This window comes from Papio anubis, chromosome X (genome assembly GCF_008728515.1).
Source record: "Papio anubis isolate 15944 chromosome X, Panubis1.0, whole genome shotgun sequence".
Lineage (NCBI taxonomy): Eukaryota > Metazoa > Chordata > Mammalia > Primates > Cercopithecidae > Papio > Papio anubis.
The window spans coordinates 81,796,188-81,819,332 of NC_044996.1; the positions used below are offsets into that span (position 1 = coordinate 81,796,188).

Here is a 23,145-nt window from a genome sequence, read left to right on the forward strand (position 1 = left end):
TATACATAATATTCAATAGTATGTCTATGTCATAGTTTATTTGACCATTTTCTTATTCATAGATATTAGAGTTATCCCTCCTTTTGGCAACAAAACACTGATATAATAAATATCCTTTTATGTATGATCTATATACTAGAATTCTCAATTTTTTTTTTTTTTGAGATTGAGTCTCGCTCTTTCACCCAGGCTGCAGTGGTGCAATCTCGGCTCACTGCAACCTCCACCTCCCGGGTACAAGCAATTCTCCTGCCTCAGCCTCCCTAGTAGCTGGGATTACAGGCCACGCCACCATACCCGGCTAATTTTTACATTTTAGTAGAGGCAGGGTTTCACCATGTTAGCCAGGCTGGTCTTGAACTCCTGACCTCAGGTGATCCACCTGCCTCGGCCTCCCAAAGTGTTGGGATTACAGGCATGAGCCACTGCACCCAGCTGAATTCTCATTTTTGTAGGATAGATTCCCAAGACAGCGAATGCTGGATCACAGGTATCCTAATGTTCAACTTTACTAGAGAGATTAAGATCCAAAATGGTTGTAACAATTTACATTCTTTCCAGCAATATATGAGTTTTTCCACCTCCTAATTATAATAGGATGTTAATGTATTATAAAATTGTTGCTAATGTATTTAGGTAATGAGTAGAAAATGGCATATCATGCCTCTTTTATTTATTTTTATTTTTTAATTGTTATTTTGTTTGAGACACAGTCTTGTACTGTCACCCAGGCTAGAGTGCAGTGGCTCAATCACAGCTCACTGCAGCCTTGAACTCCTGGGCTCAAGCAATCCTCCCACCGTAGCCTCCCATGTAGCTGGGACTACAGGTTCATGCCACCACAATTCGCTAATTAAAAAAAAAATTTTGTAGAGATGCAGTCTCACTATGTTGTCCAGACTGGTTTCAAATTCCTGGCCTCAAGCCATCCTCCCACCTTGGCCTCCCAAAGTGCTGGGATTACAGGTATAAGCCACCGTGTCCAGACTATTTTTAAAATTAAATTTTATCTGTTTATTTTAAATTTGTAAAACATGCACATGTTCAACTAGTCAACTCCCTCCCCACCTCAGCCCCAAACACTCAGTTTTCTTCCTGAGAGCAACCATGATGACCAGTTACAGATTTATCATATTTAATGAGTTCCTAAATAATGGATATGTATTTCCAATTCTCTGCTATTATAAATAGTACAGCAAAGAATATCTTCATTGATAAATGACTTCCAGTGTGTCAGTATATCTATAAATAGAAGCGGAATTGCTGGATTACAGTATGTGTGTTTAGCATTTGAAGATATTTGCCATATAATCTATTCTTGACATTGATCCTGTACTTCCCCATTGTCTTTAGGATAGTTTCTAAATTCCATAAAATGGATTCCAAAGCCCTGCGTGATTTGACCCCTCTTGGCCAGCTCATTTATTATCACTTTCCCTTTAGATCTTTACACTACAACCTTACAAACTTCTTTCAGTTCCTTAAATGAGCCATGCTCCCTCTTTAAGCCTTCCAACATGTATATTCTCTCTGCCTGGTGCACACTTCCCTCAAATCTTCATTTGGCTAACTATAGCATCCATCAGTTTGCAGCTCAGATGTTACACTTATTAGGAGACATTCCCTGTCCTCCCAAGTCTAGATCAGGTGCCAATGTGTCCCATAGCACCCTCTGCTTACCCCATTATATGACTCACTACACTGTACTGAAATCATCCACTGTGAGTTTGATTAGGGTAGGGTCTTATCTTGTTCACTACTGTGCCCCTAGTGTCTGGAAGGATGATCAAGAAACATTGATTTAACAACTAGTTTGGTACTTAAACATTTGCTGAATGAATGAGTTGTTTTTTTTTTTTTTTTTTTTTTAAAGGAAGCTGTAGTAGTTCCTTATCTTTGAGACTGAAGAGGCCCTACAGGTCAAGGAGTAGAATCTAGAGTAAGGCAGGGTTGTGTAAGTAATGCACTATAGAGCCAACAGGTGCCTTCTGACCACACATCTATATCTGCCTGTGATATTTTGAGGAGCCATACAGAAGTGAGCTAGCAGTTCACCACTCAGCCAACAGATTAACCTTCTTAGCCTTCACTTCATGAAACCATTTGCTTGCACTTAATCCTTATTGAGCATTCTCAGTGATGCTAATGAAAAGGCTCATTGACCATCCAAATTGAAACCCTTAGTATTTAATCATCTAGACATCATCTGATTGGCTAAAACTAGCCTAGCTATTATCATTATATTATAGAAGTCAGGAATAGTTAGTAACAAGTTATATTAGAGTTGGCAGGAAACAATTCAACCATCTATTCTAGTAGTTCAACATCTTTTCTTATTCTAATATATCTGAAGGATATGCTCTCATCAGTAATAGTACCTTCCTCAGTATAGTTTTCTTAATGGGGTGTAGAGTGGTCAAAATTCCCAGGAGTATGCATGCTTCGAAAAAACTCCTTATATGCTTTTGGATCTCTTACACTCCAGTTGAGAATCACTGATTCTAGTTTAACCGTTTAGAATAAACTAAGATCAGAGAAGTGAAGTAAGACTTTCCTAAGGTCATCCTGCCACTATAACTACTAATGGCAGAGCTGGAATTAGAATCTAGATCTCCTGGCTTAGAGTTCACCAATTTCCCTAATATTGAGAAAAAAATAACTAGAAGGAACTTTAGAGAGACTGAGTAGACAGGAAGGACCTTTAGAGAACATCAGGTCAGGTGGGCCTGTCACCTCCTTTAGGCAAGTGAGATATTCCTCAAAGATGTCTTAACTTTATAAGTACTATTGTAGCAGGGCGGGGAGTAGGGAGGGCATGTTCACATTATACCTTTCCTCATTCTGTATTGCTCATATTTGTTATAATATATGTATTATTTTTGTAATTTAAAAAATCCCATAAACATTTTAAGCATCTTAATCTTTAACCTCTATACCCAGTTCAATTTAGGCCTTACATACTAAGTACAGGAGTTTGGCAGCTATACCAATTACAGAACCTGGTACAATGTCCTACAAGTAGTTGGTTTTCTAAAAATGCTTGTTAACCAAGTGTTAGTGGTGATGGCCTGTTGAGAACATTTACTGCAGGGCTAGTTCCATCAGTGAAAATACAGCTTTAAAGGATATTCTGGAGTATGAGCAAGCTAAGATATTTTAGCTTACTTAATGTCTTATTTGATATAAAGCCACTCTCCAGAGTGTTCTGCTGTGGGCACTTAAGCTGTTGGCATCCACTACCAGCAGGCAACCTTGGGGATTCTACATCTGAAATCAACGATCCTCTTTGAGTCCACATACATGGTAAGCCTTCAAAAGCTTTACTTTTGTCTTGTGAACAAGCCCCTGAAACTCCATCAGCTCTCAAAATGATTTTACTCTCTCATTTGATAATCCACAGTAATGGCTCTCTGAAAGCAATAAATACAAGAGCAATACTAAAATGAGGGCAATTCTTAATTCTAGCTAACATTTGTACAGGCGGAAAGTCTGTTTTCTTTGACATCATAGACTCTCATGTTCATCTGTATCAATTTAATAGTAGCTATGCCCCATTCCATTATTATTTTTAAAAATTGAAGTACAGAGGATATATTTCAATCTTGTTTTTCCCTCTGCTCTTTGATAATAGTAGAAAAGAATATTAAGTTTTTTGATATGTCCAAAAGTAAACTACAAGGAAGAGAAATTTCTAAGGGATACTAACAAAAAGGGTTACATATATACAGCCAGCCAGCCAGAGTGAGATAGTGCCACAGAGCAATGTACAGATGTGATCATTTGCTGTGATGAGGTAGGCCATAGTGTGAGGCTTGGAGTCTTCTTCCTATGGGCCTGGATAGCATGAGTGAGAACAAAAATGGGCAATTTGGCTGATAGAGAGCATTTTTGAAGAAATTATAATTGTTGTCCATAAATTAGGGAAGGTGAATGCCCCAAATGCCTGGCAGACCATACTAGTATGTTCATTTTCCAGAGAGAGCATAGTAATAGCACTTAATAATTTTCGAAGTATCTTTGCAGGCCAGGTGCAGTGGCTCATGCCTGTAATCCCAGCACTTTGGGAGGCTGAGGAGTGTGGATCACTTGAAGTCAGGAGTTCGAGATCAGCCTGGCCAACAAGGTGAAACCCTGTCTCTACTAAAATATAAAAGCCAGGTGTGGTGGCTGGTGCCTGTAATCCCAGCTACTTGGGAGGCTGAGGCAGGAGAATTGCTTGAACCCAGGAGGCGGAGACTGCAGTGAGCTGAGATCGTGCCACTGCACTCCAGCCTGGGTGACAGAGCGAGATTCCCTCTCAAAAATAAAATAAAATAAAAAGGAGGTACTTTTGTAGATATTAACACTTTTGACAAATATAACAACTCTATGAGGTAAGCGGGGCTAATTATCCCCATTTTAAGGACAAGAACATTGAAGCTTAGAGGTATGTGACTTCTCCAAGATCACATGGTTGGTAAGGTGGCAGTGACATCAAGATTGGGATCAAGAAACTGCAGCTCAGTCTAGTACCTTTTCTATTACACCATGCTGCACTTTCATTCTCTTACCAGGACAGAAACATGGAAGGCAGGCGGGTGTGGAGAGATATTAAGATTTTTATTAACTCCTGAAAACTCTCCTTTTGGAAGAGAACAGATGTTTTTACAATAATATTTGTGAAATATGGAAACTACCTCCTTGGGAATTCTGGATCCATTTTACCTGATTCTAAGGCCTCATGACCTCCCAAATACATTCTACATTTCATTCTAACTAGAAAATAAAGTTCTGTGGATTTCTGGAGTGCTGTGCAAGAGATGACCAAACAAGCCACCTGGAGCTATTATTACTTCAGAAACACATCACAAAGATAAGACACAGCAGGAAATCCTGGCACAGATTTCTAAACTGTTGTGACTCAATACCCACAATGAAAGTATCATACTTTCTTTGAAGAACAACCACCACCAAAGGCCTCAAATAATTAGTACAAATAAACTTAAATGATCTGAAATACTTCCGGCCAACTCAAGTCAGTGAATTCAAGGAAGAAATGTAGTAAAGAAAACGAAATTCACTTCTTTTCTAAGAGTTGAAACTAACCGTGTGTTTGGGACTCCTGCTTAGCTAGCCAATGCCTTCATTTATAAAGTAATTTGAATGGAGAAACTGAGATGAGCCTAGTCATTCTTGAATGGTGAGTCAGAAAGATTGTATATACCCTGGATATTGCCACTGGCTTTCTTTTTAAAAGGCAAGATAGACTATGCATATGCTATGCCTCTAATCAACTAGTTTAATAGTCTGATGAAAAGAGGAGAATAGGCTTCTGCAGCCTGATTTATTCTTGGTAAACCTATGCAGGCTCCTAAGGATCACTACATCCCTTCCTTTTCCAAGAGTTAATGAACCATTTATTAAAATTTTTTTCTCCCACAGCGATTTGTGGAGATCATGAAGCTTAATATCTATAGTTCCTAGAAAGAAAGTCTAGACTGGGTGCAGTGGTTTACGCCTGTAATCCCAGCACTTTGGGAGGCTGAGGTAGGCGGATCACTCAACGTCAGAAATTCGAGACCAGCCTGGCCAACATAGTGAAACCCAGTCTCTACTAAAAATACAAAAATTAGCTGGGTGTCGTGGCGGGCACCTGTAAAAAGCATTTGTTAAATGATGAATGACCAAACAAATGAAGTTGGGTCTAGACTTTCTTCTTCCTTTTTGACGGAGTCTCACTCTGTTGCCTAGGCTGAAGTGCAGTGGCACGATCTTGGCTCACTGCAACCTCTGCCTCTTGGGCTCAAGCAATTCTCCCATCTCAGCCTCTGGAGTAGCTGGGACTACAGGTGTGTGCCACAGTGACCCATTACTTATTTATTTTTATGTATTTTTGGTAGAGACGGGGTTTCACCATGTTGCCCAGGCTGGTCATGAACTTCTGCCATGTTCTTAACTCTTCAAGGTAAATGACTTGTTCTTTGACACTTGTGAGGCAAACCTGAGCTTAGATAGCTAAATTTTTATTATAATATATCAAGTAATTTGTGAATTTAGAATCAACACCTGATAAGATTTTTAAAAAAATCTCTTGGCATAGATTTTTTTTGGCCTTAACTCACCCCAATATGACTTACCTATCCCATCCTACCTCTTATCTGTTCAGAGCAGTTTCCAGACTGACTTGCTTCTTCAATGAGAAGTCCTTTATTTGTACAAAAGAGAGATATCTCATTGTCATGATACACAGTGATGTATAGTGTAGACTTATATATCCACTTGGCTGTCTAATAGCTACTTCAAATTTAACAAGCCTAACTAAACTCTCCCCATATTCCCTTACACATGTCTCCCCTTTTCTTCCCCATCTCAGAAATGACAACTCTACTTGTTTAGTTCCTTAAGTCCAAAACCTTGGGGTCACTGATGCCTCTTCTCTGTCTGTCATATCTCTTATCTAATCAATCTGAAAATCCTTCAGCCATTCCTTCAAAATCTCTCTAGAATCTGACCACTTCTCCCTACCCACACTGCTTCTATCCTGGTCTAAGCCACCATCATCTCTTGCCTGGATTATGGTAATACTCTCCTAAAGATTCTTCCTGCTTGTATCCTTTCTTCCTGCACCTATTTTCAATACAGCAGCCAGAGGAATGCTGTTAAAACATACATCAGATCCTGTCATTCCTCTGCTCAAAATCCTCCAATGGTCCTCCATCTCATGCAGAATAAAAGCCAGAGTCCTCACCTTGGCCAACAAGGCTCTAGATTGGATTTTGCTTTCTGACCTCATCTCCTTCCCTCTTCCTCTTCTTACTCTGCTCCCAGCCACACTGATCTTTCTGGAACATACCAAACATTCTTCTGCTTCAGAGCCTTTGAATTTTGTTTCTTTTTTCCCCAGACATTTGCATAGCTCTTACTTCATTTCATTCAGGTTTCTTCCCAACTGTTCCCTTATCAGAGACACCTTCCTTGATCACCTTACAGCATACCCCATCACTGTCTCTCCCTGTTGCTTGGCTATATTTTTCTTCATACCACTTGTCAAATTTAACCAACTTTATTGTCTCTTTATGCTGGAAGTAAATCACTTTGAGGGCAACAGGAAATATTTATTGAGGGTCTACTAGGTGCCAAGTTTGTTTCTAGGCAGTGGGGATATTAAAAACATATCCTTACTGAATGTTTATTCAAGTATTATATAAGCTGCTGTATTTACTTAGTAAATATTTGATGAGTGTATTGAATAAATATAGTATACACTCAGCAGAGTAACAAGAATGGTTCAAAGGAAAAGGAGATTTGGATTGACTTATCACTCTTTAACTCATTGGCGCACCTGCCACATCTAAAGAAATGGTTCTCCAGACCACTAGGTGAAAAGTTGGAAATCTAATAAAATTCAAGGACCCCCAGGCATTTTCTACTCCTAACTTTAAGGGACTCTTAGATTCCTTCAAGCTATACTGATTAAAGAAAAATGCCTGGATTGCATGAGAAACTTGGCATTGGCATCAATAGACTAGAGTCTAGTGACTGACTAGAGTATCAGATCAGGAGGGAAGTAGATAAGAAGTGCTAAAAATTAATAAGAGAGGCTTTGACCTTGACCAGAGAGAAAACTGTTTTGTATCAGGAAAGAATAAACACTCTAAGGAAGACCAGTATCGGAGATGTTGGTAGCCGGATTTGGATAAAGCAGTTTTGGGGAAAGGAGGAAATTACCTTCTTTAAGAGAAAACTTGGGAGGTTAGATGAAGAGGTAAACCTTAGAAGCCATAAGACTTTCCACTCAGACAGGGAGGGAAGACCACGCTCACTATAGAAGGTGATATTGCTCTTACCACCTGTCTCCTCTCTTCCTTCGCAACCAGGGATTATGAAAAGTTTGATGGCTGTGGGAGCAGCCTCAAGGGAAAAGCCAAAGGTGGAGAGACTTACATGTATCAGAGGGTGAGATGATTAGGAGAGGAAAGAGACCATGCTTCTCAGCTCCCTGCTTCCACATAGCCAGAAGACTTCTAGGAAACTGGCTACAAGTAGTAGGTGAATAATGGGTAACTTTTACTTCATGGACTGCATTTCTTAGGCTTGAATTGGTCATCAATTGTATGTAAAATGACTGCTCTAGAGAATGGTCCCAGTGGTCCAGTTCTCCATTCAAAGGCTCAATGCTGTTGCCATCTCCACTGACTAGAAAACCCTATCTTACTGCTCTGACTCTTTTTTTCTTTTTGTATTATTATGGGGTCCTTGTTCTGAGCTCTTTCTCAGATTTCAGCCATTTATACTTCTTCTTGCCCCTACTGACAAAGTCCTGGCTCCATCTCTTTAATAGCTCCTACCTTCTAAAACTGATTCCGTCATTGGCCCTTACTCACATCAACAAATGTCAGTTTAAAAATTTCATTTTCATCTGTATAAAGTCATATTGCTTTGTAACCCTCCAGACACATATTATTGGCAGATGTAGCCAGACACATACTGTCTTTGAATCCAGATGCCTTTGCAGCAGCCCAGAGCTATGTATTCTACAAACCCCTGTGCCCAAAGGGGTAGCATTATGTCAACTGACAGAGTGATGCTGAAATATCAGAGCAATTCAAAGACCCTGCCCAGGAGCTAGTTCAACATTTTCTTATGCCCCACAGAATTCATTGCTAGTTAATTCAAAGCTATTACACCCAGAACAGGGATGGTTTCCATTGATACATCACTGCCTAGCTGAAGGGGCAGTCAACATCATCAACTTACATAACAAACACCAACAATGTTCCAGATAGTAGGCTAGATTCTAGGATTATACAAAGAGAAATGAAATCTCTGCCCACAAGAAACTTATAAACTAGTTCTAGAAGGTCTAGTTCAGATTTGGGCATGGTAGTGGATACCAACATTGATAAAATTATCATTGGAATTAGCACATCATGTAAGTGCTAGCAGGGTACAACACTGTCAATTCCAAGAATAGGACCAAATCCTCCTGGTGACCGTAATAGGTGTAGGACATCTCCGGGAGAGATGAGGTCCTTAGAGGGTGATCTTGAGAGATACAAATGCTACCATTGGCTCTCAGACATACTGAGAAAGGACTGAAGGTATCTGGAGTTGGAGGAGGGAGGATCCTTGTATACTTAGTTCTATGTTAAAGAACTGATTGTTAGGTTAGGCTTCAGAAATAGTCTATGATCTTGGGTCTATGGAGAGTATATAAGATCATAAAGCACACTTGAAAAGGTAGGTTTTTTTTTTTTTTTTTTTTTTTTGAGATGGAGTCTCACTCTGCCACCCAGGTTGGAGTGCAGTGGCGCAATCTCAGCTCACTGCAACCTCTACCTCCCAGTGTCAAGCGATTCTCCTTCCTCAGCCTCCCAAGTAGCTGGAGCCAGGCCCAGCTAATTTTTTTCTTGTATTTTTAGTAGATACAGGGTTCACCATGTTGGTCAGGCTGGTTTTGAATTCCTCACCTCAAGTGATTCGCCCCCCTGGCCTCCCAAAGTGCTAGGATTACAGGCAAGAGTCACTGTGCCCTACGGAGAAGGTAGTTCTTAAAAGGATACTTTTACTAACAGATAATTCAGAAATGATAAAGGATCAGCTGAATAGACTTACCATCTGCTCCTTCATTGCTTTTGCTTCTTTTATTGCGGCGAACACGCCTACTTTCTTCTTCAGAGTATGGCCTTTCATCAGGGAAGAAGAAATTCAATAGGGCCATCTGTAAAAATTACAAGTACATTAGTCAAAGGTTGACCCCACTCAGTCATAGCCAACATAAAAAACCAGCTTTCCATAGACAGTCTACCTGTACCTTAAGTTTGATGTATCTAAAGCCTGAGCCCATCTTCCCCTCCACTGTACAAACCATTTTATTTTTGATACCATTATTATTCTAATCATGTAGGCATGAAATTTTGGTTAATTTCTGAATCCTGTTTCTTCCACCCTGAATATCTAATAAGTAATCCATCAGGTCCCATTTCTTCATATATTTCTGGGATTCAGAGAGCCCAGCCACAAACTTCTAACTTCCCACACATACTGAGGATGCCTGCTCAGAATTTGAGTTGAACAGAAAATTGAACAGCAAACCTTGAATTTGGCTAGGAGCAGTGGCTCATGCCTGTAATCCCAGCACTTTTGAAGGCCAAGGTGGTCGGATCACCTGAGGTCAGGAGTTTGAAACCAGCCTGACCAACATGGTGAAACCCCATCTCTACTAAAAATACAAAATTAGCTGGGTGTGGTGGGGGGTGCCTGTAATCCCAGTTATTGGGGAGGCTGAGGCAGGAGAATCACCTGAACCCGGGAGGCGGAGGTTGCAGTGAGCTGAGGTCGCACCACTGCACTCCAGCCTGGGCAACAAGAGCAAAACTCTGTCAAAAAAAAGAAAGAAAAGAAAGAGAGAGAGAGAGAGAAAGAGAGAAAGAGAGAAAGAAAGAGAGAAAGAGAGAAAGAAAGAGAAAGAGAAAGAAAGAGAAAGAAAGAAAGAAAACCTTGAGTTTGCTACTCCCCATTGGACTTCATTATTACACATTCATGATTTTGCCGCATTCCTATTTATGATGTAATTTTGGTTTGTTCCCAAAATGCTGTGCATCCAATACTGAGGTACCATGTCAATGCTCTGGGAGTTAAGTCATGACAAAGCACACAATTATTTTCTCCTCTTCTGAGATTCCTACAGCACTTGTGGTCTATAAAACTAATTTTGGTACCTGGTCCTCTACTGTCTTATAATGGTCTCTTATAATAATATAATATGTTTCATATGTGAATGAGTCTGGTTTCACTAATGATCATAGCTTAAATATATACTTGCTGAATTGAATCATAATCTTTTAGCATGGGTGCTTTATTGTGGTAAAACCATGTGCTTCAGGTAAACAGTAAACACGGTAGTAGGATTGAGTGATTCTAATGCCAACTCTGCCACTTACTAGCTGTATAACCTTGAACAAATTACTGAAGCTTTAGTTTCCTCATCGGTAAATAGGGATAATAATAGTACTTTGCAGATAAAACAGTTGTAGAGTTAGAACAGTACTTAGCATGTAGTATGCACTTAATAAATGTTTGCTACTACTATTATTGTTAAACTTAATCTTCAAAATAGAATGGTTAATTTGGGGCCTGAAAAAGAACAAATGAATCTGCATTTGCATTCTATTATCAGTTCAAAAAATAAACAATTCCAGAGTCCTCATGTCTGCTCCATCTCTGATTAAGTGGAAAAAAATGGGTTGGACCCAAGAAAGTCCTAATATTCTACACAAACTTTCTTCAAAATTCTGTGATTTACCCAATATCCTTAAGGTGTAGGATTAGCATCTTGAAGGATACATGAATGTATTAAATATAAAATTAATAAATCAATGTGTAGGTAATTTCCATCTTGTCAACAGGATTGCATTTCAAAATAAACTGCCATTTTTCTCAAAAATGGTTGAACATCAATCAACAATTTCACATGGTTCAACTGAGTAGTATTTTTGAGCCACTTAAGTGGAATGTAAAAATGCATTTTCTCATAAAATCAACATAATAAAGTTTGGCTAGTTTTCCCGATAAGCCCACAGAAAGTTACTTAACTCACAATATAAATAAGCTAATGTACTAATAATAGTATAAAACCAACAGATTTTATTGCTGTTTATAATAAAATCTCAATCATTTGCAACTCTACAAGTCATCCTGGATAGAAGAGTTTTCTTAATAATTTTGAGTGCTGAAACTTACTTCAGCTATGCAGCCATTAAAAAAGAACAAGATCATGTCCTTTGCAGGGACATGGATGGAGCTGGAGGCCATTATCCTTAGCAAACTAATGCAGGAACAGAAAACCAAATATGGCATGTTTTCACTTATAAGTGGGAGCTAAATGATGGGAACACATGGACACATGGTGGGGACAACACGCACTGGAGCCTATTGGAGGGTGGAAAGTGGGAGGATGGAGAGGATCAGGAAAAATAACAAATGGATACTAGGCTTAATACCTGGGTGATGAAATAATTTGTATAATAAATGCCCAGGATACACATTTACCTATGTAACAAACTTGTACATCTTGCACATGTACCCCTGAACTTAAAATAAAAACTAATAAACCCCCCCAAAGACCCCAGTAATAATAATATTTACTTCAGTGTTTGTGAATATTAAAGTATATGATAGGGCCTAGTATAATGCAATAAAAAAGAAATAAGTTTATAATATGTGATTTAATTCAGGGCTGACTGAATATGTGGAGGACTATTTGCCTGTATGTTAAATGACCTCAGTCCACTATGGTTTTGAGGGTTTTTTAATATTACAATTACATGATAGAGCAATACATGCTTTCATGGAGAGGAGCTTTAACTTCTATGGGAGCAAGAGGGGAAGTATCTAACACAAACTGAAAGTGAACAAGTCGTCTTGGAGGAGGTGTGCTACCTCTGTGAGTCCTAAAGGATGTCAAGGATTTAGTGATAAATGGAAAATGGAAAAGGAATTCCAGGAAAAAGGAGCACTGTGCTTAAAGGTTCAGAGGAAAAAGAAAGAATAACAATTTTTGGAACTATAAGTAGCTTAGAATAAGTGGAATAAGGAGAGGGAATGGTGAGAAATAAGTCAAGGAGTATTAAGTAAGAGCCAGATTATCATGTTGAGGAATTTAGACTTAGATCCTGCAGCAGGGGGATCTTCTGAAGGATTTTTTCCCTTCTGAAATTTTTGTGCCTTATAAAAATTTGATATATAATTTACATCCAATAAAATGCACAAATTTTAAGCATACAGGTTGAAGAGATTTGACAAATGGACACGCTTTTGTAACTACCACCCAAATCAAGATAAATCAAGATTTCCATCACCCCCTAAAATTTTTCCTTGTGCCCTTTGGTCATTCTCCAGTGCCTCCGACCCTGAGACAACTACTGTTCTGATTTCTATCACAATAGCTTAATCTTTCCTGTTCTAGATTAGAATCATCCATTATAACTTTTCATATGTATGAATATGAATTTTCATTCAACATACTGTTAGTGAGATTCATTCATGTTGTTGCGTGTATCACTAGTTCATTCCTTTTTAGTGCTGAGTAGCAGTATTTCACTGTATGGCTCTATCACATTTTTTTCTATGAATTCTCCCATTGATAGACATTTGGGTTGTTTCTAGTTTGGGGCTATTATAAATAAAGCTCATATGAACATTGATGTACAAGTCTTTGTGTAGACCTATGTTTTCATGTTTCTTGGGTAAACACCTAGGAGTAGAACCTCTGGGTTACATGGTATTGTAAGAAACTGCCAAACTATTTTCCAGAGTGACTGTACCATTTTAAATGCTCACCAACAACATATAAGGGTCCCAGTGCTCTGCATCTTCACCAACAATTGGTACTGTCAGTATATCCCCCATTCTGGTGGATGTGAAGTACTGTTTCATTGTGCTTGGTTTTTGAGTGCTTAAACTTATTTTTAATGTTATTTTATCCTTTACCTTGCCTTCAACTATCAGATTTCACTTTACCTACCTGTAACATCTTGTCCAGTCCCTTCAGATTTGCTACTTATAACTTGCTATAGGCTTGACATTTAGTTAAAACTAATTAGACTCATGTACAAACAGAATAAACAGGCAATGAGTGTGGTTTTCAATGGCTTTTCCAATAAGTAAGATGCATATTTTCTAGTGGCTTAGAAGCCATTTGTTTACTACTTGATTTCTGGCTCTGGTCTAGATAGGTGAATCTATCATACACAAGTTCTATAAGAGTAGGTTATTAAGCATAATGCTATTTCTAGGAAAAGAGATTTTTGAAATGCAAATGAAGAACCTCCCCGCCATTACCAACTATAAGTCCAGAGATTCCCTCATACTTGTTGTGCTCCCTCATGGGCTCAGCTCCTATGGGAGTTCTGGCAGGGGCCCTAGCACCTTCCTATGTCCTAGTGGTGGCAGTAGGAAAAGATACTCTTGTATTAACTGTTCTAAGGTTCTAATAGGAGCTTGTGAGAACTCAAGCCCCCAGAAGAGGAGGGCTGAGGGAGAAACAAACTTCTGCAGACAGCAGAAACAACTCCACCTTCCATGAGTAGGAAGAGTAGTTCAAAGTCCCTCAAGAGAGGTTGTTGATGAATATGGGACATTCATAAATCAAGTGTTCATTAGAAGAGAACTGCCTGCCTGTATACGAAAATGCTTTGAACATAGTTACATGGTTTGGCTGTGTCCCCACTAAGATCTCATTATTAATTCCCATGTGTTATGGGAGGGACCTGGTGGGAGGGAACTGAATCATGGTAGCAAGTCTTTCCCTGCCGTTCTTGTAATTAGTGAATAAGTTTCGTGAGATCTGATGGCTTTAAAAAGAGGACTTCCCCTGCACAAGCTCTCTCTCTTTGCCTGCTGCCATCCACGTAGGACATAACTTGCTCTTCCTTGCGTTCCCCCATGATTGTGAGGCTTCCCCAGCCACGTGGAACTGTAAGTCCAATTAAACTTCTTTCTTTTTTAAATTGCCCAGTCTTAGGTATGTCTTTATCAGCAGAATGAAACAGACTAATACACGTAGTTTCTATTTTTTCAATAAAAACCAGAAGAAAACAACACAAAAACACTGCTTAAAATGAGAGAGTCCCTATTCGCAGGGCCCTTTTTTGCATCTCAGAGGTAGAAGGGAAAACTATCCTCTGTATAATGGTAAAGACGAAAATCAGTGGCTGCTCACACAAAATGTCTGAAATTCTAGTTTGAGTTTTGCATTCATCAGCATAGCCTCCAGAGGCAAGTTGCAGGATATGAACAAAACAGTCTTCACTTTTAGAATATTGCTTTCCTATTGCACAAGGGAGGAAGCATCAGGAATGTTGGCCACAGCCAGGCATTTTGCTCAAGGCGAAAAAAAAATCTAATTCTTTACACTTTATTAAGTGATTACACCCTTGTTTCCTATGGTAAAATTACATTGTAAACAGCACCTGCAGATTACAGGGATCTCAGCTGGAAACAATTCATTAACAGTGAGACATGAGAGATACATCCATTATTGCTAGTGACTCCCAGACACTTCTACAAACATATTTTTTATATATATGTAAACCCGCAAAATTATGTGGTACTTTTTTGGTACCATGACATAGAATAAATTTAATTCATTTTCTATTTCATGGCTAATGTCCTTGATTTTACTAGATAATTCACAGAAAATTACTCATAAGCCTCTTTAGGGAAGGGATCACACAGACATTTTTGTATAGCTAGTGCCTAGCCTTGGGCCTGGCACATAATAGGGCCTAATAAATCTCACTCTGTTGAAAGAATAATTAGATTGTCTTTGTTCATGTTGTTATAACAAAATACCTGAGATTCGGTATCTTATAAAGAAGAGAAATTTATTTTCTCACAGTTCTAGGAGCTAGAAATTCCAAGATCAAGGTGCCAACAGGTTTGATTATGAAGTGGGGGCTACTCTCTGCTTCCAAGATGGCATCCTGTTGCTGCATCCTCCAGAGGGGAGGAACATGATGGAAGGCAGAAGGGCGAGAGAGCTGAATACTGCATAAAGCCTCTTTTAAAACGACCTTAATCCCATTCTCAAGGTAGGAGCCATAATGACCTAATTGGCTCTTAAAGGCCTCACCTCTTAATACCACCACATTGGCAACACCTACATTTCGGAGGGGACATACTTAAACCAGAGAGCAGACTATCACCAATTCATTCCCTAAAGCCAATATATATATATATTTTACTCTAATTGAGCCTAGTTTTTGAGATCCATCATGAAGAGGTACACTAAGGATTCAATACACTACTGGCAGGAATCAAATCAAAGGGATCCTAAGACTGAGAATCCTATAGGTCAGTGGTTCTCAAACTTCAGTGTACATCAGAATCACTAGGCATGAGTGTCAAATGCAGAATCCTAGGCCTTTCCCTTCCCAAATTTAGAGTCAGTCTGAGGTGGAACCCTAGAATCTGACTTTTCAACTTGCTCACTAGGGGATTCTGATGCACCCAGTCTTTTAACTAAACTTGGAGAAACAGCTGTCTTGTTCATTTATCAGTTCATTACCTTTAGGCTGAAAAAACAAAGTCCTTTGTTTTCTTCTGGGTAAAATAGGGGTATTGCACAGCTAGTGTTTTTCACCTTTTCTTCTATCATTCCCAGAGTTAATGTATTTATGAAATTGGTACTTCATGTGCCTCAAGAGAAGGCAGGTACATACCAGGCTCTGTAAAATCAGTGAATCAGATTTCTCTTTCAATGTTGTTGAATATAAAATCTATGTTTCTTATTGCAAGCACTGCTATCGCTATCATCAGCCATGAGCAATCAGCTGGGACCTTCAAATAAATTAAACGATTTATGCCCTGAAACATTCAACAAAACCTCTGATTTCACTATTGCAAGATATGAGCATCCTGGCACCAATGAGTGAAATAGGGTTGCCTCATTGGTACATATCCATGATGGATATGTCATAGATATAAAATGATTACAAAAGATGGCATTGAACGCACTTTTAATCATAAGAACCCTTAACTCGACATGCTTTGATTATCAACAAAAGGTCTAGAGAAGGTCATTCAGGGTGGTGGTGTCTGAATAAACATTGAGTACTTACCATATGGAAGGCACTGAACTAGAAACTATTTTTAATATATATAGACAAACAACATACAAATAATTTTTTGGTTTTTTGTAGCAGTGATAGCACTACACAATAGGAGGTAGTAAGGATTCAAAAACAGTGTGACAACAACAGAAGCACAGTATGTGCTAGTTGCTGAACAGAGTGTGCCAACTCCTGGGAGTAAGCAAACAAGGACATTCAACATTGATCACAGCATCCCATGGGAGCTGTCACCAGTGGGGTGGGGGTGGAGGTGGCAGCAATCAGGCCAAATGCCAAATGAAACTGGCATCTTGGACATCTCTGATGTGAGTGCCAGGGATTGGCATGTCTTGTAGATATGTCAGAGGATGACTGAAATTATGGAGTAAGGCTAAATGTGGAATCAAAACACAACCAACATTTTTTCATCACATAGAGCTAAAAGCAGTCACTGAATTTTGCTTCCTAGGCAGTTTGACTTAAAAATCACTGCCCAACAATGCAAGTAACTACAAAGTAGAAAGGAAAATAAAAAACTATTTTTACTTGGGAAGATTACCATGGAATGGCACCACTGTGAAATTGTACTACAGACCAGTTCAATCTCTGGCTTTTCTTAGATCCCATTTGGGGCAGAACAGATCGCCTCACATTTATCAAATAATGCCTTATATATCTTAATTGTAATTTTTCTTCCCCCATAGGTAGTAAGCTCCTCAATGGCAGGTATATTTGTGGGCCCAGAACCAGTGTGTACTTGTCCTCTGGACAGGGTGAAATCTATTTAAGATGTACATCAAGGAGAAAGATGAGTTATTAGAAACATATAACTATTAATGCAAAGGGGGAAAATGTACCCCTGCCCTGACTTTTTGTTTCCTAGGTTTAGCTTGATTTCTAACATCCAGAACAAGTTGAAAAACTAAAAGCTTACTGAATTGATCCTCATCAATGGAAAATATAAGTTGGGTCCAGCTTTTGTATGACTTTGAAATGTACACCCACCACAGATATCACATCTACTTGGTGAACTGTTTTATTGTCAGAGTCAGAGTCATGCTTAATGTAAAATGGTAAGAGGGGATGACTACTACTGAGATTCTGGAAGTCAGCTGGTCTATCAGCATTAAATCACTGTTCCTTGCTGACATGTGTAGAGATACAATGGCAGAAGGAAACCCAAGCATCTTTGGCATGGTGAGCTTTATGGCATAACCACAAGCAGGCGTGGCATAAGAAATACTCTAAAGGATGAATTCAAGAATAGCTCCAAATAACATTAACATAGCTGTGGGCTGCTGGGGAAAACAGCAGCAGAGACCAGCTTAGAATGCAACAATATGGATTCTTTGAACTTTTTGAGCAAAGGCTTTCAGCTGACCACAAGTCAAACACAGAAATACATACAGTGACAGGCTCTACAAGTAGCAGCTGCAGACACAAATTAAAAAATGGTTTGTATGTATGTCATATAGAAAGGACTTTTGGTTGAAGATTTAGTCTTTGCTCCACATGAGAGTGGATGAGATCAGTAGTGACATCTTTGAATAAAAGGAAGGGCAACTATATATACTGGATGACACTGCCTTCCCTTGGAAGTGTGTGCTTATTTATTTTGTAATTCCTCGTACTTCTAAAGTGAAAGGTGCTTTGGCATATAAAGAGAAAACCATACTCTTTCACTTGCAGTACCTGGAAATCACTAAAGGCAATCAGTTGTGAGTTTATAAATTAAATGAGCTCTGGATTCAGAAAACATTAGCTCAAACACAACCTCTTAATTGTGAATTGTTAAATGGCTCTTAAACATTTGATAATGATGTTGTAGTTTACCTTTATGAAGTTGGATTAGCACAAGTTAGAGTAGCGTTTATGACTAAAATGACATTGCCTGAGAAATACATTTAAACTAGGATTTTTTTTTCTCCTTGTCCAAAATTTCACTATTAATAGCATTCTACGAAATCCATTCTGCTGCCAATGGAGACTTAAACCACATAAACTACCCCTAAGCCACATCTGACTACAACATTCAAGATAAATATGAAGGAAGGATAAAAGTGAGGTAGTTAGTGAAAAGAGAGTTGCAACAGTCAGAACTTGGGGGAGGGGAATAGGATACAAGTAAGAAGCAAATTAAGAAACAGATGACTATTGATTCTGAGAAGGCAAAAATGTTCCAAATATTATAAAAAAATTAAGTAGTGGGAAAAATTTTAAGGAATGATGAGTGATATTCAGTTTACATTGATATTGAAATACATTGTAGACTAGAGTTCAACTGTTATAACTAGGGCTAAGATAATGAAAGAAAGACTAGAAACAATGGTCCAAATAGACTCATGGGCTTGGGTAGATAACAAGGATATGAACGCAGATATGTGGCCAGTGGATCATTAATCCAGGACTGGCTCACAGGAATGTGAGTATAGAAAGTGAATCTCAGAGATCAGTAAGTAACTTCAGAGGAAAAGGTCAAGAAGGATAGGCTATAAGCACAGCAGATTGAATTCAAAGAAAAGTTTAAGATACAGGTATCTTAGGGGCAGGCAGGTTAATCAGCAAGGATTTAGTCTGTAATAAATGCCTGAAACAAACCTGAGAATTGGGAAAAACAGTAAAGGGCCTGGGACACAAATTCAGGATTTTAAAGACTATAACACTAGAATCACCAAGGGCATAAAAGGACTGGTAAGAAAACTACGAGACCAGCAAGACCACTGTGAGATTAGACAAATCCAAAGCTGCGATGCTGTTCTCTGTTAGCTTGGCATTTTAGTGCCTCACGTGTCCAAGTGTGTTCCAGGGCCTCCCTTCGGATAAATACAAAATAATTCATTATGTGACATCATGGCAGGCCAATAGTATTTCAGTGGCTGTAAAACTGAGAGACAAATGTCTTGAGAGACAATTTTTTTCAATATGGCTACTGACTGGAATCCAGCATTAGGGTGTCTATGGAAATGTCATTTTCTTAGAGGAAAATTCCTGACTCTTGCTTGTGACCATGAAAGTGAGTGAAGAAAGTATGTTAAGTGTTGTCTCATGAATATTTTGTATAGTATCTCAATGGAGCAACCCACTCAAAAAGAAATTAGGATAAAATATAAACAAATGAAATGAAGTATAGCAAAATACCCTATTCATTAGAGTCAATTTTATGCATATTCATTGATTGTTAGTATTAGGGACTAACGATATCTTTCCATGGAGCAATGGAGAATTAGATTTCAATGCTTTGTACTAATCTCTTTCACAGAGCTTTAACTCTAATGAATCCCCTGATTTCTATAAATGGATAAACAATGTAGGTTTGTCCAGTTCATACCTGATTGCTCCTAATTACAAATATTTTCCAAAAAATCCACAGAAACTCCATAAACTTTAAAATTTAACAAGTATATAGTCATCTGCATCAAGGTAACTGACTAACCAAACAGTTTTAGCCCCTCTCTCTCCCAAGATCCCATTAAAATGACATTAAACAAACAGAGGTGGAGGAGGTGGAGCAAGATGGCCAAATGAAAGCCTTCAGTGATCATCCCCCCTTGCAGGAACACCAAACTGAACAAATATCCATATAAAAAAGCATCTAAATAAGAACCAAAAATCAGATGAGTGATCATGGTACCTAGTTTTAATATCATATTAAGGAAAGAGGCACTGAAAAGGGTAGGAAAGACAGTCTTAAGCCACCTATGCTACCTCTCACCCATCCCCCGACAGTGGCCATGAAGCACAGAGAGAATCTGCACTTTGGGGAGGGAGAGCACAGTGACTGTGACTTTGCATTGAAACTCAGTGCTGCCCTGTCACAGCGAAAAGCAACCTGGGGCAGAACTCAGCTGGCAACCACCGAAGGAACATTAGACCAGTGCTAGCCAGAGGAGAACTGTCCATCCCAGTGGTTGGAACCCAAGTTCTGGCAAGCCCTAACACTGCAGGCTAAAGTGCTTTGGGGTTCTAAATAAACTTGAAAGGCAGTCTAGGCTGCAAGGACAACAATTCCTTGGCAAGTCCTAGTGCTGTGCTGGGTTTGGAGACAGTGGCTTGGAATGCATGCAATCTAGTGATGTATCAGCTGGGGTGGCCAAGGGAGTGCTTGCATCACCCCTCCCTCAACCAAAAGCAGTGCAGCTCAGAACTCCAGGAGAGATTCCTTCCCTTTTCTTGAGGAGAGGCGAGGGGAGAATAAAGAGGACTTTGTCTTGAAAGTTGGATGCCAGCTCAGACACAGTAGAATAGGGTACCAGGCAGAGTCCTAAGGCTCCTGTTCCAGGCCCTGGCTCCTGGATGACATTTCTAAACACACCCTGGGTCAGAAGGGAACCTGCTGCAATGAAGGGAAGGATCCAGTCCTGACAGAATCCATCACCTGCTGACTGAAGAGCCTTTGGCCCCTGAAAAACCAGCAGTGGTAGCCAGGCAGTACTCACCACAGGCCTTGTGTGAGATTCAGCTGTGCTGGCTTCAGGTGTGGCCCAGTACATTCCCAACTGTGGTGGCTATGAGAGAATCCTCTTGCTTGACAAAAGGAGAGGGAAGAGTAAAAGGGACTTTGTTTTACAGCTTAGGTCCTAGCTCAGCCACAGTGGGGTAGAGCACCAAGTGGGCTCTTGGGGTCCCAAATTCTAGGCCTTGGCTCTTGGATGGCATTTCTGGACCTGTCCTGGGCCAGAGGGGAGCCCACTGCCCTGAAGGAAGAGTCCCAGGCCTGGCAGCATTCACCACAAGCTGACTAAAGACCCTTGGGCCTTGAGTGAACACTGGCAATAGCCAGGCAGTACTCGCCATGGGCCTGAGGCAGTGGTAGCCACAGGGAGAGACTCTTCTGCTTGAGGAAAGGGGAAGGAAGAGTGTGAAGGGCTTTGTCTTGCACTTTGGGTGTCAGCTCAGCCACAGTAGAATAGAGCACCAAGTAGGTTCCTATGCTTCCTGACTCCATGTCCTGGCTCCTGGATGGCATCCTTGGACCTGTCTGGGGCCAGGGAGACTTGCCACCCTGAAGGGAATATCATAAGCTTGGCTAGATTTGCCACCTGCTGATTGTAGAGCCCTTGGGCCTTGAGTGAACATAGGCAGTAGCCAGGCAGTGGTCACCACAGCCTGGGGTGAGACTCAGTGCTATCCTGGCTTTGGGTCTGATCCAGCACAGTCCAGGTGGTGGTGACCACAGTGGTGCTTGTGTCACCCCTCTCCTAGCCTCAGACAGCTCAGCATAGAGACAGAGACTCTGTTTGGGGGAAAGTAAGGGAAGAGAGCAAGAGTCTCTGTATGGTGATTTAGGGAATTCTCCCAGATCTTACCCATGACCATCTAGGTGGTACCTCTATGAGTCTGCAAGAGCCACAGCATTATTGGGCTTGGGGTGGCCCTAAAGCTGCAGTGACCAAAGACTTAGATCACAACACTCAAGTCCCTTCAAATACCTGGAAAGCTCTCCCAAGAAGGATGGGTACAAATAAACCTAGACTGCGGAGACTAGTCAATACCTAACTGTTCGATGCCCAGACATTGATGAATATCCACAAGCATCAAGACCTTACCAAATGAACTAAATAAGGCATTGGTGACCAATCCTGGAGAAAAAGAGATATGTGACTTCTCAGAGAATTCAACATAGCTGTTTTGAGGAAGCTCAATGAAATCCAAGCTAACACAGAGAAGAAATTTAGAATCCTATCAGATAAATTTAACAAAGAGATTGAAACAAAAAGAATAAAGAAGAAATTCTGGAGCTGAAAAATGCAATTGGCATACTGAAGAATGCATCAGAGTCTCTTACTAGCAGAATTGATCAAGCAGAAGCAAAAATTAGTAAGCCTGAAGACAGGCTACTTGAAAATACACAGTCAGAGGAGACAAAAGAAAAAAGAATACAAAAAATGAAGCATGCCTACAGGATCTAGAAAATAGCCTCAAAAGGGCAAATACAAGAGTTATTTGCCTTAAAGAAGAGATAGAGAGAGATCAGGGTAGAAACTTTCTTCAAAGGGATAACAGAGAATGTCCCAAACCTGGAGAAAGATATCCATATTCAAGTATAAGAAGGTTATAGAATACCAAGCAGATTTAACCCAAAAAAGACTACCTCATAGCATTTAATTATCAAACTCCCAAAGGTGAAGGATAAAGAAAGGATCCTGAAAGCAGCAAGAGAAAAAAAACGAATAACATAACAATGGAGCTCTATACATCTGGCAACAGACTTCTCAGTGGAAACCCTACAGACTAGAAGAGAGTGGCATGACATATTCAAAGTGCTGAAGGAAAAAAAAACACCTTTTACCCTAGAATACTATATTCAGTGAAGATCTCCTTCAAACGTGAAGGAGAAATAAAGACTTTCCCAGACAAACAAAAGTGAGGGATTTCAACACAAGGCCTGTCCTACAAAAAATGCTAAAGGGAGTACTTCGATCAGAAAGAAAAGAACATTAATAAGTAATAAATAACCACCTGCACATACGAAACTCACTGGTAATAGTAAGTACACAGGAAAACACAGAATATTATAACATTGTAACTCTGGTGTGCGAATGACTCTTATCCT

General features: G+C 39.7%; 1 protein-coding gene across 4 annotated transcripts in view; it reads right to left on the reverse strand.

The window, feature by feature from the left end:
• LOC100997351 (ectodysplasin-A) overlaps positions 1 to 23,145 on the reverse strand; it is a 430,782-nt gene that overhangs the window by 80,040 nt on the left and 327,597 nt on the right. For all 4 annotated transcript variants that reach the window (XM_021932914.2, XM_021932913.2, XM_021932912.2 and 1 more), the window contains exon 2: positions 9,595 to 9,700. In XM_021932914.2, the coding sequence (XP_021788606.1) occupies positions 9,595 to 9,700 (106 nt within the window). The remainder of the gene's footprint in view (positions 1 to 9,594; positions 9,701 to 23,145) is intronic.